A 17649-nucleotide genomic window follows, 5' to 3' on the forward strand; every position below is an offset into this window, starting at 1 on the left:
TACAAGTCACTTTTATCTCCGTTTCTCAGTCAATAATCGCATTTTCCCCCTTCATTAACATCAACATTTGCTACACAATAAAAACACTGTGCATGGTTTGATCGATGTGAATAGTCAAAAACAACGCAAAACACAGGTATTTAGATTTTGTTATAATGAATTACTATGGAGAAAATCACTACCTGCCCTCCATTTGCACTTCGAGCAGTGCCGTGACGTCATGTGCACACAACCTATTAGACATACAGTACATCCTGACAGCACTGACACATGCTTATGTTTCCCAGCAACACAATCTGACTTACTTTTAGCTTTCTCGTGTTTCCTGGAGGGTCTCCAGCGGATACAGGACTTGTGTTCATCTAGGTAGAAAAGGCGAACCAGAGTCTTCGATTTTCCTCTCAGTTTAATCATCTGAGTGCCGGCCTGCATGTTACACATGCATCTCTCCACTGCGAAAGAAAAGATGATTTAATTACTGACTGTATGAAAGTCTGTTAAACAGGGACCTGAAAGTGCAACTGAGGACTTTCAAGAACGTCTTTTTTTTAACATGTTTACTTTAATGAGCGTTGAGAAAATCCCTGAGAATGTCAGAGTTTAATTGTTCAAGCAGATGTAACAAGAGTCTTCTCAATCAGATTACACAGCTGCGTCAGACACGGGCTTCTGGAGTGTTTGTGTCTGTGTGTGCTGGCATGCATCATGGAAACAGTTCTCTGTTTGTCACGGTTACACGCTGTAAAAATTTATTTGTTGTTTCAACTTAAAAAATGTAGTTACCCGGCTGGCTTAAAATGTTTAGTTAATGCTATATAAAAAAATAGTTATTGCATGAATTTGTTAAATTGTTATTTTAAATAATATTTTAATTACAATTAACTTAACATTTTAAGGCAGCCATGACATTTTTGAAGTTGAAACAACAAATATTTTTTACAGTGCAGAATTGACCTGCTCTTGCTGTGTGTTAAGTGGTGATGATCAAATCTATAAAGCAATAAAGAGATGCTTTTAAACAATGACGTGTCAAATTACATTTTCTTTATAATTTTACACATTTCGTGATGATCAACTAGGGTCACACCACCTTTCAATGAAATTCTTGTTTTAAAGTTTCTTTGAAGGAGAGGATCAGGGACACACAAGTCACGTGACCCAGATTGTCTCCTTCTGTCAATCTAATCTCAGAGGATTGTTTGTGTCCATATGCCCTGAACCACTCACAGGTGACTTTCTGTATTTTCCCCAATGACATACATTTCATGATGTTTCACAGTTTTTACAGTCATATGCATGTGCAATAATTTAACACAACTTTAAGGATAATCAGACTGCAATTTAATTCTTACCTATTTGACCCATTCTCAGTTTCGGGGTTGCGACAATACTTCCCCCGATCCAAAAGAACTCCTCGGCCAGCCGTGATATCACAGCTTTCTGCCATAGTTTAGGTGAAGTCATGATAAAAGGAGGAGGTGATCTGAATGGTGAGGGTGACCTCCTCTCCGGGCTGGGGGGTATCCGGGTAAGAGAAGGTGTAAACAAGACTGGAGACGATGGTGCCATTCCTGGAGATGTGTTCATTACTGCAGTACTCTTGTCTAGTCATAATCTTAACCCCTGGGAATGTTTCTCACCCACTTTTTCAGTCCTCCGTCTGTCATGCGATGAGTTCTTCAGCTTTCTTGCACTGCAACATCCAGCGAGAATCTAGTGGAGTGATGAGCCGACAGTTCTCAAGGAGAGTAGTCTGCATGCAGATGATTACTGGCCGTTTGGCGGTTTAGGTTTCCTTGAGTCCATTGATATTGAGATATCTTCAAGAATTTTGGTGTTTAAATTAGACTGCCATTGTGTACATTGTGGCTTTCTGGAGGAACTGGAAAAGGGAGGGAAGCCACACTGTTTAACAGTCTTTAAATCTCTAATCCAGGATGAGGTGAGGGCATTACTCGCACTGGGGATTTTCATTCCTTGCTGGACTACTTGAGGAAAAGAATGAGGAATGTGTTGGTGGTTCCTCTATATTAATTATAGTGTTAAACACGTAGAATATTAACTGTATAGGCCAATTGGTTTACCTTATTTAAAAAAGCATGTACTAATTATAAAAAGATAATAACTTGGCTTTACTAAAGGTTTACTAATATTATCTACACTACCGTGTAATAATGTTTGCTTGAGAAAGCCAACATACTAATGTTTCACTTAAATTTATGGGGCAGTTATATATTAAAATATATCACTGCGATTGTTTTGTCTCAAGATGCACACAGTAATGTTTTTTTGCAAAGTTTATTTTTTAACAACTTAATTATCTAAATTTAACTAAGACCTATTCCTGGTTTAAGATAATGCTTGTCCAGAAAACCTCCCCTTTAATGTTTTTATTATTATTCTGAGTCAACATTTTCTGACTTTCAAGCTACAGCTACCAAACTTCACAGATATTCAGACTGGTCTAACTTGAGTTGCTATATCTTTTCTAACTGATCCTGGTTCTGGTTTTAGAAAACCGGACTATCATAACCACCAAAATTTCCATAGATTTAGCATTGAGACAAATTTTATGGCTCATAACTAAGAGCAAGGATTTCGTAGAAATTGCGGGTTACCATGGTTAAAGAGGCTGGCAGGCTCTGTAAAAGCATACCTCACAATGGGGTTTGAGTTGTACCCCTGGGGTGTAAGAGCCACCCAAAATTCCCCATAGATTATAATGGGGAAGGAAATGCCCATATAAGGGCATTATAAAGGCCCAATGGGATATCTTCGAAGTAGTGTCATAAGGTGTGTTCGACCTCACAAGGTGCTTAGCAGACCGATCGACGAGATTAGCCGCTAGCAGTCCAGGGAGGAGTTGAAGAAGGGTCAGTAAAATCGGATACCTACATTCAGCGCCGACAAAACGTTGGAAAGCAGAAATGGTGGAACACCCTGTTGTGATGACGCAAGAGTTGACCTTAAGCAGCTGAGAAGACCATTCTTTGTGCTCTTTTTGAAGAATCTAAGGAGCCTGATGAAATCGGTATAATACGTGTTGAATATTGCAAAATACATGTCTTGTTGCGTATATCGAGTTGCAGCCGACAGACACATTTGTAAACGACTTTACTTGGACCCATTGTGAAAGTTTTCTTCTTAATACCGCATGGGTTATATACACGTTGCTGCTGATTGGGCTGAGATTCTTGACACACCCACCAAACATTATTGCAGACCATTTCCAAGAAACGTATAAACCTGGAAACCGTTGCAAAACGTTGTGCATCGGTTTGAGCTTGAACGTGCCCTTGAAAAAATGGTGGGACACCTGCCCATATCCCCCTAGTAGTGACTTTCCCTTTCAAAGCGCGAATTAAGTGGATAAGATCATCCATCCATCATCTTCTGATTTAAATGTACTTCAAACTTTAAGTCAGGCTTTCTTTAACCAATCTAGATCCTTATAATTTTTCTCGATTGTAGAATAATAAAAGTGTAATAATGAGAATAATGTCGAGACTAAAGAAAACTAATACAAATTAAATTTCTAATTTTTCAGTTTCTTCAAGTCTCACCCTGAGACTTTTTTTAAACCTCATAATTTAGTCCAGATAATCAATTTCCAATTTTTTTATTTTAAACAAATTTTAGTTTTCTAATGATCGGAATTTGTGTTTAAAAAGATACATTTTTGTCTATGAAAATAATTGCAAATTTGTCAGCAAATGCCTTTAGATCAATTTATTTTTAAGATCACAAAATACATTTCGTTCAAGTGATCCTTGGTGTATAAGCACAATTGTCAGAAGAGCTTAAATCTACAGTAAATATAATTTTCTTCACCATTAGAGTTTCTATTTTTTACATAGGGCATTTATTTAAAATAGGATTTGAAAGGCAGTGATCCACAACAAAAGACGTTTCGCATAGTTCAATCAGAACCAATTAGTTGTGCGGGATTCTACTTTGTGTATCTAAAAGGTAATTGTAATGCTGCCTATCAAATCATGTTATATTTTGATAAAAAAAATTTATTACAAAAATGAATTTTTCAAGACAATGTATTTATCGTGGTGTTGTTGGATTAGATATAAACCTACTGTATAGTGCAAAGGCCAAAAAATTGTAGAGCGAGAAACTTGAGAACAGTCAGAATGGTCGATTCTGTTTATTGTTGTTATTATATGTGGGGGGACATTAAAACAAGTTTAGAAAATGACCCACATCAAAAGCAAAACTATGACAAGACCCTGACCACAATGCATACATCTATTGTGAAACAATAAAACATCAGAGGTTAAAAACTGACATAGGCAAGCATACAGATTTCTTTATATAAATTGGGGGAGCCAAAATTCACCCAGAATAAATACAGCAATGGAGAGGTTAGTATATGTATAACTGCAGGTTTTCATTCAAGACTGTGGTAATGGAGATAAAAGATGAGTTTATCCAATATTCTTGACAGCTCATCAGTCACATATCTGGAATAATCCACCAAAAATCCCAGAATGTGAAACTTTGGTAATTGTATAAAGTAATTCCCGAAGGGACTGAAATTATTCTGAAATATAATGATCTAAAACTTTGTTTAATTATACACTTTTATACAGTAATTGCCCTATAGCTGAAAATATGATAGCAGAAATTCATTATTTCATACTTACAGTCTATTGGTTTGGAGCAAAACATTTAGAGCGTAAAGCAAGCTACATTATATACATCTTTTTATGTTTAAGTGGTATTCACATCTGTAACAAATACATGAAAACTTATTCAATACTTGGTGCAGGAAATCTAAAAAACATGGTGCCGGAAATCTTAAAAACATTAGAGGGCTTCAAATACACAGTATAATTATCTATCTTAAAAGTGCAATTCTTTTTGGTAGAAAGTAAAAAAATATATATCCTTATTTAGTTATACAAGTAGAAATGTTATTTTCATAAACAGCATTATTCTTTAATAAGCCCTAAACCCAGTGACTTGGATGTTCGTCACTTGAGCGTTCACTAATTCTGATGTACTCTGCAAAAACATTCATTTAAAACAAATTAAACGGAGCATGTAGTACACATGCTGATAACAACAAATTTGTCATGTCCTATGCTGTAATGTTCATTTTGACTGCTTAATACATCGGAAGCTGGTAAATAAAGTGTAAAGTAATACTTGCATAAAGGTTTAGGACAGAGAGCTGGGTTTATAGTGATCGTTGCCAATACTATGGATTTTAAAAACACGGTAATAAAAAATACAAAGATCAAAAGGTAATTTGAATGTAGGTTTACAGTATAAGAAAGATTTGCACCACACCACTGTTGCTCATGCAAACTATTTCAATATGACAACAAAGAATAAACAGAAAAGGAAAGTAATTGTAAGATTGTAATGATAGCGCTGTGTAATGTACATTATAAATCTGGTTTCTAACACTTTCGAGTCTGCGGTATATTAGTGAAACTAGCAGATCTTTCATCTGCTACCGTCAACACAAGGTGATAAAAAAGTTCGTTTCCCAAATATTTTCAAGTATCTTTACAAAACAATTAAATAGCTTATAACAAAATAAATTCCCTCGATTAGCTTGAAAAGCTAACTGAAGGCGAGTCAGTTCCTGACAACATCTTTGAACTTCCTCCTCTCATTTCGATACCAAAATGTCTCTGCAGAAACTTTTGCGGAGTTAAAATATGTTTTTAAGTTTCCATTTCTGAACGTACAATGTAATATGATTTTTTGTCAGTATCATTCTCCTTTGCTCCCGTGCATTTTTCTTGAAGGGGTTGGCTTTAGAGGGCTCCTCTAATCGTCTTCGAAGTCTTAATCTGTATCCATACACTCTTCACTGTAACGTTTAAGAAACATCATCCCTCATGTCTTTTTTCTCGTTCTCAAGCGTTAGTGACTGTGAGATGGTGTGTTCCTCCATCTCTGCTTTGTGGCCCAGCTGTTCCTGAAGTTCTTTGACAACCCTCTCCAGAGTCTGTCTGGCCTCTCGCTCTTTCAGCAGATCTTCTCTCAGCTGCTCACGGTCCACTTCTGCTTGCTGGAGCTTCACCTGGAGGTCTTCAATCTGAGACACATTCAGGAGAGAAAGACTTGAGTGCTTTTGCAAAATCCCTATTTTTTAGCTGCCAGACTTATATATGCAACAACTATTTCATTGTTTCATGTAATATGATATTACCTGTGAGGAATATTTGGCCCTCAGCCTCCCTGCCTCACAGCTCTTATCGCATACGCGGGTCTGCCTCTCTCTGTCCAGCTCTCTCTTCAGTCTGCCACAATACTCTTTGGCGTCTCGCACCTTCTTTTCACACTCCACATGGAGGCGTTCAATCTCTTTTCTCAGGTTTCGCTTTGCTTCGATGGCCTCTCTCAGCCTGCCCTTCTTGGTCACCCTGACAAACTCCAGCTCCTGTGAACAGTATTAGAGGTTATTGAAGGATATTAGAATTTTGCTTATGAGAGATTTCAAGAGATCTGAAGAACAGTCTTAAGACGTTCCATCAGACCAAGATTTGTGTACCTGTTGGAGGCTGCGTTTGGCTTGCACAGCGCTGGCTAGTTTTTCCTCTTGCTTCATTCTCATGCGAACGATATCCTGCAGGAACCTCTCTCTTGCCTCTTTAGAGCTCAGGTCACTGTTAAGCGTCTGCTTCAAGGCTTCCAGCTCAGTGCAAGGGGATGTCCCATGGCCCACCCTCCCATCATGCACTTCTGCAGGGCTGTGTGAGCTGAGGTTAAGCACTCCTGTTCCATTGGCGTAGGGAGGGGTCATCAAGGGACGAGATAGAGGAGCTGGAATCAGAAGAATATTCTATTAAAGAGAGCTATTTTTTGCAGAAGTTGACATGCGTTGACACAATCCAGCCAGAAGTGCATTCATATGCAGAGAAATGGTCAATCCCATTTCATTCCTTACCTTCATCACACTTGTCGACCTCGATTTCTGCGTCCGAGTCTTCATTATCCTGAGGCCGCTGTCTGACAGCCGATGTAGGTGGAGAAACTTTGGTCAAAGGCTGCGATTGTCTGTCTGCAGATAGCCACCTCTTTCTTGGCCTTGAGCTCTCCATTTTGCTCGTGTTGTTGTTCTCAGTGGGGTGAGAGAAATGGTGCAAAGCCGGCTCATGGTTTTTAAACGGGGTGCTGGGGAGAGATACATTTGGTACCACCAGGCTGTCTTGTCCTTTAGCTGGCGATCTGAATGTCAGTGGAAAATAAATTAATAACACATCTTGATGATAGAAATACTGATGTGTGCAACAATGGAGAGGATGAATGAAATATTTAAAGCTACTTTTTGCTAATCCCTATTGTATTACAGTTGTAATGGTATAACGCCAATGCGATGAGCGGTTCCGCTTCTTGTACCTTTCATACTTGTGTCCGAGTGTTTCTTTCTCAGAAGAAACTCTGGGCGACCAGGGTCTGAAGGCCGAAGGTCTCTGCTTAAACTGGGGTTGCTTAAGATCCTACAACAAAGACAAACCGGGAGTTTCAATGTCTTAGGCAAGATTTATACACTATTCCTATGATGCTGTGGAGGTAATAACTATCATTTAAACAAAACATCTTATGGCTTGGAAGTAACAGAAAATTAATAATAATCAAACTATGACCATTAAAACTGTCCTACCAAAACTCGAATGTCCGAATTCACTTATTTTCAGGAAATGGAAAAAACACTGTACTTTTTAATCATTTAACACTGTGCTGTCAACTTTGACAAACACTTAAAAAAAAAAAAAAAGATATATTAATAAACAAACAAAAAAAATCACAAAATATGGAGATACGAGTTTGCAGAAGGAAAGCAGCGATATGAATCGCCAACAAGAAGACAAACAGAGCCAATCAAACGAACCTTATTTGCAGACGCAGCCAGAGACTGCAGCCAATCAGCTTGCTTCTCTCTATCCACCGATGGGGATCTTGAGCGGTCGTGTTTGGACTTTTTGGAAGGAATGGCACTGTACGCCTGCGAAAACAGAAAAAACACTTCATGAGATGAAATAACACACTGTGAGACTTCAGCACCGAGGTAGGGCTTTGACCACGTTGGTGTCAAGCCGACTTGCAGCTCCCTGCAAACACTCGAGAGAAATCTGAGGTAAATTCAGTATCAGTACAAATAAACCCCTAACAGTCCAGGCATTCATAAAACATAAAAAGGCTTCCTTGGGAGCCACCTGCGCTTTCTTTCGAGTGAATAACCCCTCAGGTGACGGCATGCGAGATCGAGGACGTGTTAATCGTAACTGTACGAACGACCTGCCCGGACCTGCACATCACTAGCTCAAGTTCAGGAATTTACAACGCCCTTGTAACTCGAATGTCCTCACCGCCTGCGCTCGCGAGCTGAGGAAAAGTCAGAAAGAGGTGCTGATTCAAAAATGGACAAACGCTTTATTGGAAATGTGGTGTTAATGGGTGAGAAACACCACGTTGGTGAGAATGACAACCGGTTGTTTAATGAGGTCGGGGAAAGCGTCGTTGGCGTGAATGTGACACAAGGGGGCGGTGGTGTGCTGGATTTTCCACCGTCCGTGCCGCAGGGGGCTGAAGGTCTCCTGTAGTACAAATTCTTACAGTGTTTTCTTTCTCTTTTGATCTCTGTGCAGATGTGGAGTTATAATAATAAGCCGTTACTGTTATCTAAAGGCGTGGGTGCACGTCTGGAGCTTGTTTCGTCAACACAGATCTGACATCACACACACTCGCCTCCATGGTATCCAGCTTCACTGAAGAGTATGGTTGGCATAGAGGGCATTGGACTCCGAGAAAAGCACTTGAGAAACACACTTCCAAAAGTGTAGTTGGGACTAATTCACATTCAAGTACCCTTCATCTTGAGTATAGTGGATTTGAGAGCGGCCTCTTACAATTCAAAACACATTCTGAATGATTAAATAGAACACACAAGCAGCAGTAGTGTTCTCATATAGTGCTTAACAGTTTCGTGTACTCTTTATATATCTGCATATTTTGTTTAAAGAGTTGCGTGACCCTTCTTACCTTCCTTGCGTAAAAAAGGAAGCACTTATTTCTTTTCATACGCACTGAAAAAGGCGGATGGGTCAAAACATGACTAAAGTGTACAATAACCCAACAAAGAATGCCTGTCTGTGTTTGTTCCTTCCCTGAGGTCTGGAGTTCCAGGAAGACCAGGGCGTCCCAGACATAATAGTCTTTGACTGTGCTTATCCCAGACACCACAAGAGAGGTAATGATGCAACGTCCGCTGATCTGAAATCAAGGGCAGCCGTGACACGGACCTCACTCACCGCCACATCAAACGCACAGCATCATGACACACATACACAGCGATACCAAACAGCTGGGCAAAACCACACAAACACGCAGCGGATGAAGATTAGGATGTGCACAACATCTGGACTGCTATCAAACCTCCAGACTTAATATATAAACCTGTAACAGTTCTGTACCGTTAAAAAAAACGACGTTTACGATAGTTAAAAACATGTTTTGGGAACGTGTTCAAAGCATGCATTATCATTACGTTTTGCACAAACTTGTAATACCATGCAAGTATTATGATAGATTTATGTATAATATACATTGTATATGAATGCAAAAACAGAAGCATTTTGTACTAAACTGTACTAGATCATATAAATGCATTATCTATATTTACACCGTGTGAGATGCAAATGTAACTAACCCAGGAAGATGTAACCAGGCCACTGTATGAGTGAGTGATAAAACAGTGAGAGAGTGAGGGCCACATTTCCTCTCTGTAGTTTACTTTGGCTGATGGCCCTGTGGGAACCCAGAGCGTCTGGTTCCTGAATGCGAGTGGGCGGGTTTGAGGAGCAGGACCACAGAGGAAACACAAAGCAGCAGGAATGTATACTTGAAGGCCAAGTACGACTTACTCTTAAAGTGGCCATTCAGTCCTATACCCTTTCAACTGCCTATTGTGCACGATTTCTTTGAAGGCACATTATAATGGGGCGACAACAAACTAGTATCTGATGTATGGACGAAACGCTCGTAACACACAGAGCCGTGCCGTAACAACGAAACTCCTTTCATTAACTGCCCTCAGGCTTTTTTTTGTTTTATTGCTGAGAGAAATTGCTCATTCAAAGCTTTGGAGACTTCATACATACAGTAGATGTAACGTCACTGAGATCTGAATAAACTCAAATGTTTCTTTCAAAATGAAAACAGACACAAATGAAATCTTGTTGGGTCTGGGAGACATCATTTATTGAAGAGATCTCATTTGTGAGTTTTATTTTTCCAATTCGTGATCTCATCACAAATCCAGTCATGCAGATTAATTCATCTTTCATTAGATAGCAGTGTGTGGATATGATGAGACACCAACTAGGCGATGTTCATTTTACAGATTTTCCAAGCAAAAATGAATGATAAAATGCACATAATTATAAAGCACTTGGGAGAACATCTACAGTGACCACATTTGCTTTCAATTTCGTAATGACTATGAGGCGAACGTCAATCGACTGTGTTGTGTTACTACAAGCTTGTTCTTCACATTTAAAGTATGATGCATGCTCTCCCTTTATATTTCTTAAATCAAACTAATGGACTTGCATCTGACATGAAACAAAAATGATCTCTATTGTCCTCGCACAAGCGACTAACAACCTCACAATAACTCGCCGTGCGGCCTGACAGAACTGTATCGCCGGTGGTGCACAGCAACCAGGCACAACAAGTTTCCTATTACAGCTTTTCTTTCCCCCACGGAAATCCTTCATGTAATCCTCAGATCTGCGTGTGCTTTGACATGCTCTGCCAAAGTCAAGGGCACAACTGGTAAAGAGCGCTCGGGTAACATCTTTATTGAGACACGTTTTGTAGACCGGTGCTCTGATTAAGAGGGGATTCTGGGCATCTGCAGAAGTTATAAGTGTGTGTATAAGTGAGAAAGACAGAAGGGTGTACGACCAGCTGTCTCATACAAGTGCTTTAGAGGCTCTCAAAATTTATATTAAGCTGGGTTGTCACCAGGTGTCAGCTGGTGAAGGGCAGCAGATCGAAGTTCTTTCGAAGCATCCAAGGGTAGTGCTAGGGGAAGCCGCGCCATCGTGTTTCCCTTGAAGAGTGTCTTCTTCCAGTAAGCTATCGAGAAGATACAGAGCCATAGGGAAAACCGACCTTGATTGGATTGTGTTAATAGCCTTTGGACTATGGAGTCATGCTGGCGTCTGAGCTGAGAAGGGAACAGACTTTCAGCGCAAAGGCAAGGCTCGAACGCATAATCCTGCTCTGAGCGTGATGGAGGAATCCATCTGCTTCCTAAACAGGCACATAAGGGTTGGGTCTCATCAGACTGACATATCCACAACTCATTGCACCCTTCATGAGTCCACCTTAAGACTAGAAAAAATAGGTGAAGTACTTTGTATTAGCACTCTTGAATAGTTTAAACAAATACAAGATATGTAGTCCCACATAAAATGGTTTTAAAAGAAAAAACAACTCAATGATCAGGCAAACGTGAGGTTGAAATCCTGTCTAAATGTGGTCATGGATACCACTCTAACACAAGGCACCCAAAATAAAGAGTCCTAATATCACATATCAGGTAAAACAGCTTCAAGACCCATCAAGGCTTGGCTTTGCCTGGCTTTGGATCTCGTGCCTGAGTGATTGACTGAGCAGATGGGCTTTAGTTCCTCCAGTGAGAGTGAGGACTTTTGTTAGCAGCTGTGTGTCCCACTGAAGAGACCCTCCCATCTCTGCTAACTGCTAGCTAAACTGCCTGTCAGGAGCTCAGAAATCATATAAATGAAATGGCCAAAAAATAAGGAATGTGAACTTAAAGGAAGGTATAGTTCACCCACTCACCCTCTTGTCATTTCCAACCTGTATGACTTTATTTCTTCTGCAGAACACAAAAGAAGATATTTTTAAGAATATTGGCAACCGAAAACTGGTGGTATCCATTGACTTGCAATGGTTTTGTGTTATACAATAGAAGTGAATGGGTATCACCATCGGTCGTTTACCAACATTCTTCAAAATATCATCTTTTGTGTTCTGCAGAAGAAAGAAAGCCATACACGTTTGGAATGACATGAGAGTGAGTAAATGGGTGGGATGAGTTTTCATTTTTGGGTTAACTTTCCTTTAAAGCTTTATACAAAAAGAAAATGTTGGTTTGAGTCCAGCCTGCAAGTGCAACACGTCTCATTCCATCTCTCCCCTCTCTCTGCCCATCTCTGTCTTTACAAGCATAAATAATAAAGACCTGTCTAATAAAACAGGGAGGACACAAAGTTACGACCGAGCCGCTGGAAAAAGAACACAGCGGAGAAAAATGTGCCACATATGGAAAGCATCCAATTTTTTGCACTTGCTTGTATGTAAAGCTCCAGCCGGTGATCAATCAGGCATGGCCGTTAAACAGAGCAGGACAGACAGGATGTGCGTTTTGTCAGGGAGCTGCTTCGGTCTGTCAGACACTGAATACGCAATCACTCCCTCCCACACCTACATCAAACCTCACACACCAATTCACTTCAGAATGCTGCTGGATGAATTACGTGACGGTTCCTATTTTGCTGCGTATGAAGAATTGATGGCAATAGTCGAGACCCTAAACCTCTCCTGTACCAAATAAGGTGCGATGGTGGGGTCTATTTGGAAGGGTGATAAGGGAGTGAATGCCAAGGGGAGGTCAGGAGGTGTCCGGGTACTGAAGTTGTAAAAGCACCCGCTGTGAAATAGCAGGGTGAAGTTAGGGTCAGCGCATAGGGTCTCAACCATGTCACTATGTCTGCTCTAGGATTAGGGGAGGGGTCTTGGGGAGGGGTGGTGTGGTGGTAATTGGCGCGAGTGATGTTTTAAATCCGTCTGAAATTTACAGCCTCAAAGCGCCCTCAGGCATTCTCAAGCCCTGACGCCATCTATACACTGTCGATCAACAACGCAGATGTGCCGTAAAGACAGTGTGGCCTGTACACAGACCCTGGGCTCCAAAAACCAACAAAATACCGCAACCATACAGGAGGGAAGCCATCACTGGATATTTCCTGTGCCACACTTTGTCCATTTGATATTACAGCTAATCATCACAAGTGGATCCACTGTAATGGAAAACATGTCAGTTTCAGCGAACCGCTCTCAGGAGCAGCACATTTACGCATGAGGCCCTATAATTAAGGTTTGATACAGCCAAGGCTGGGAATGGATTATTTTACTTTGCTCTGCTTTTTACAGTCACTTTGAAAACCCAATGTTCCCCAGGCCTTCGTCAAAACAAACGTAAGTGCAGCTGAATGGAGGTGGAAGTGCTAATGGATGTCGGTAGAATGTCAGGAAGCATTAGAAACAACAGGAGAGGAAAAATAGAGGATTACGTGGTTGAAGTAAAAACAAAATTGGGTGTGGGGTGAAAAAGCTAACCGCCGAGTCAAAGTGGCCAAAACCCCAAATTGACTGGTTTTCCAAAATACTCAAAGGCATTCAAGGTTTGATTGAGGTTTTATTAAAGCAACCTGTGAAGGACATTTTGGAAATCCCCTCTTTTTGCAGTGCTTATATACACGTACACAAAGCATCAACAAAGTTTAACAATGATTGCATAAAGAGATTACTAAGGAAACAGACAGGTTCACCCTTTTAGCTTTAAATATCTTTGCTATGAATGGCAGGTTCAAATTTCCACGCTGGTTTATGTTGGTGTAGGCAATGGATCACCAAAACGTAGCTTTTTAGTTACTCATGATTTTAAAAAAAAGCCCGGTGCTAGGAAACCGACATTCAAAACACAACCTGCTGACCGACTACGTCAGTCTTTTCAGCATGAATTACATTATTCTGCTCACTTCATATGGTGTCTGCTTTGTAACCCTGAAAATTCCTGGAAACGTCTTTTTCCTGGACCATTTTAGTTGTACAGCGCTCCTCAGAATCTGAAAGAGCCAATGTTTTTCTCCATAGCAACCGCATAACTGCTTTAGAACAGCAATGCTCTGACTCAACCGATTACCGAATTCGTCCATCTCGGTTCCAGGCTGTTCGCAGATGAGACCCTCACCCAACCCTGCCCCTAAAGCTAACGTTATCCAGACTAACCACTGAATACCTTTTAAAAGGAAATCCACACCTGACACTCATTAAACATCGACTCTCGCAGGCGTTTAGTTCCCATAATACCTGTTAAATTGGTACCAAAATTTTCACGAACATCTGCAGGAGCCCAAAGGCATTCAAGATCTGGCCGGTTTACATATAATCTAATGTTTCTGAACTCTGGCCAGAGTGGCTGAATATTAGGGTAGATTACTTGGCAGTCAGAGCAAAGCTTGGGTCTGACAATGGAGACTGAACAAAGATACAAGCCACTGTTATATAAATGTCTCCTGAGTCCCAGTGTTTTAAGGACACGTTGCCCTGTGTGTTAATTTGTTCGGCTTGATCCGGTCGGAGAGATTAGGGCGAGGTGCTCCTGTTCTAAAACCTGCTAACAAAAAGGGATTGTAGTTAGCACATAATCTTACAGCTTTCCCAGCACGTAGACCCATGTGGATTGTCCAGAAGATTTGTCGTCATTGTTATTTTATATTCTAAAAATTATATTCATAATATAAAAGAATATATATTCCAAAAAGTTTGTTTACAAAATGTTTGCTGTGTCAAACCATAGGACACATATACGGTGTATTTATCAACTACCCATGTTCTTTTTTAGATCAAAATTATTGCTCACATCTTACTCATTCAAAGGTAAAAGACTTAAAGGTTCACCTCAAAAACTTTGTCATTATTTCGACACGTTGTTCAAAATCTCTGATTGTTCTCTTTTGTCGAAAGCAAAACAAGATATCTCTGTGTTTTTTTTGTGCCCAAACAATGGAAGTAAATGGGGAGACAATGTTGTTTGGTTACCAATGTTCTTCAAAATATCTTCTTTTGTATTCTGAAGAATAGAAAAAAGGAAAGCCGTACAGGTTTGGAATGACATGAGGGTAAATAGATGATCAAATTATATTTTATATTATATTTTTGTAATAGGATTCTTAGTTATGTTTTACATGTCAATTATGTAAAAGTTTCAAGGTTGTTTAAGATGGTTCTCCTATACAACTAAGAATCAGGAAACATTTAAAATAGAACAGGTACAGAACTATAAAATGCATACAGCATAATTCATAATTTAGTCTTGGAAGAGATGGTTAAATATGATTGAGTTCATATTTTAATTGCCGGTCTTGATATGTAATAGAAATCTAAACACAGTTAAACATTGTCAAGATTTCTTCTGAAACTCTAAAGGAGACACAAGCGATTACTGAGGTTATTTTTCTCAGGAGAAAAATCTGGGAAGCAGGTGGCTTGCATGTCTCCATTTGCTCCCCTTTCAATCTCATTACTGCCTAGGGATAAAAATCGGAGAGATCTCAATTATGTTTCAACTATTTTTGTCATTTTAAAATTGGACAGATGTCTACAGTAAAAATGTTTAATTGTATTTTAAACTACTGTTTAAGGCCATGATCAATTGCCAGGCAAAACACACAGTCACACACATAACCGCCTAGTGAGCATGAGAGAACGAGAGCACAGGGTGAACAGACACCAGTATGGCAGGGAGGGAGGGAAAGCTGTACCCAGGAACTCAATAATAACTTTCAGCAGTCTAGCCAGGAGGCTGGAGGCCCAGACTGCGGCTGTTCCAACCTTCGGCCCTCCCCCCCTCCGCAGCCTTGGGTCCCTCCCTCCGCCCTGGCCTGCGTCTGCTCCACAGGACTAATGCATTTCGCAGACAGCCTAGAAACGTAAAGAGACATAAACCGCATTTTTCCTCCCTGAATCACCAGCGTTGATGCAACCGCTAACTCGGAACAGAGATCATTATTTCCAGCCCTTCATTCGAAACCATTCGCTTTCATATTATTCTTTTCCTCTCTTGGAACTCCGGAGACCTCGACATGACACGGAAAAGCGAGGGAGAGACCGCCTGATATATGTTAGGAGCATAAATCTCGGGCCAAATGCTCCGACTGCACCACCCTCTGAACACGTCTTTGATGTGCAACTCGCTAGCCTGGAGAAGCTCTTGTCAAGTGCAATCACAGTTCTTTGCGTCAGACGCATTAAAAGTCATTATTATGATAATTATAAAGGGCAAATGCAATATGCATGATCAGACAGCTCTGGAAAAGAGCAGATTCATTTGTTGGGAGTTGTGATGTACACTTCTGCCCATAAATCAACAGCGATTACATTACTGCTGGCCAGCGAATAATGACGGTTATGGATGCTAAATGCATCAGTCTGAGAGACAAAAGCTGCGTGCGGGATGTATGGTTGAGAGAGAAGTGCTAGCTGTCTCCAGCAGAACCCCTAACACTGGTGTAAATGTGGGTGATATAGTAGTGTATGTATATAGTTTTTGCAAACAATAACATGATTGAGGTATCGCCCCTTTTACAGGGACCATTCAGAGACACGACTATCCGCATGATGTGCAGTGAATAAGCGGCATTAAATACGCCCGGCCGAAAATCTCCTCCAACCGAAGATTTCACCTGCGTGCAGTAGGCGTCTAAGGATTTGAGCAGATTTAACCACAAATGTCTAACACAGTGTCTACCATCTGAGCTGTGAGACAGCATGGAGCCAGGCGCCCTAGTGAAGTGGAGCAGAATACCACAGCCAGGAAATAATTAAAAATTCAATGGGCTTGAGTGACACAGAAACCTTCAAGGGCGTGCCTGCCAGTTTTTTACTCTTCCACCGTCAGCGTTTTTCGTCCTCTGAAGAGGATGCTAAAACGAGGGGGCCGTAAAGACACTGGAAACTCAAGCATGCACCAAAAGGAAATCGGACAGGAAACAAAAAAAATCTGAAGGTCACTGCTGCTTCCGAATACCGGAATTTATTAAGGACAAATTAAATATCGTCTTTTTTCGCCCCATCATTTCATTCCTCTCTGTTAACTGATATTTACCGGTGGGCAGTGTCACATGACCAGCAGGAGGTGTTAAAGCTCGGTGGTTTAGCCTCTGTGGAGGATATAATTTCTAGAGGAATCTGGGCTAGATCAGACCTGAAAACCCAATGAGAAAAACAAGAAGACAAGAGAGTAGGACGGTAAGTCACACATAACAGACAGAGGAATGCACATAAATTCTCCAATCTTTTTGTTTTGACACCTTTCGAAACGATTGCAGAAATATGATATTTATACATTTGTATTTCCAGATGAAGCTCAGGAAACAGATTTTCAAATGAGTTTTCGTTCTCATTATTACGTGTCAGTAGGCCTGTCTGAAGTTTCAGAGTGAATTGATGAGGCACATGATGACGCATATCGACACAAAACTCATCCGTTGAGTCACCAGAGTCCACAGAACTTCTCACCATCTGTGTGAATCACGTCTGCCTTGTAAAATCTCTCCATGGTCAGAAATATACAAAAGATGCCTGCTGAAAAGCCGCTTCCCACCGACTAAAGCTCCATGGTATTTCATAAAGGAGAAAGGCATTGAACTTCTGACCTGCAATAGAGGACTGTGGAGGAAACTGAGGAGCTTGGGGGCATCTAGAGTGTCTTGCCATGTCTCAAAATGCATGGCTGTAAAAAAACCTCTAAAACTCAAACCCTTTTATGGCTGACAGATGGTGGGGGAGTTTGGTTGCCCCTTG

General features: G+C 40.6%; 1 protein-coding gene across 1 annotated transcript in view; it reads right to left on the bottom strand.

The window, feature by feature from the left end:
• Positions 1 to 4124: 4124 nt before the first annotated feature.
• The window catches only part of skib (v-ski avian sarcoma viral oncogene homolog b), a 28648-nt gene continuing 15123 nt past the window's right edge, over positions 4125 to 17649 (bottom strand). Inside the window, exons 2-7 of the mRNA XM_079482528.1 lie at positions 7862 to 7975; positions 7369 to 7469; positions 6917 to 7197; positions 6521 to 6792; positions 6179 to 6409; positions 4125 to 6064 (exon numbers count right to left, since the gene is read on the bottom strand). Of these exons, the coding sequence (XP_079338654.1) occupies positions 5846 to 6064; positions 6179 to 6409; positions 6521 to 6792; positions 6917 to 7197; positions 7369 to 7469; positions 7862 to 7975 (1218 nt within the window). The 3' untranslated portion in view covers positions 4125 to 5845. The remainder of the gene's footprint in view (positions 6065 to 6178; positions 6410 to 6520; positions 6793 to 6916; positions 7198 to 7368; positions 7470 to 7861; positions 7976 to 17649) is intronic.

This window comes from Barbatula barbatula (genome assembly GCF_947034865.1).
Source record: "Barbatula barbatula genome assembly, chromosome: 20".
Classification (NCBI taxonomy): Eukaryota; Metazoa; Chordata; class Actinopteri; order Cypriniformes; family Nemacheilidae; genus Barbatula; species Barbatula barbatula.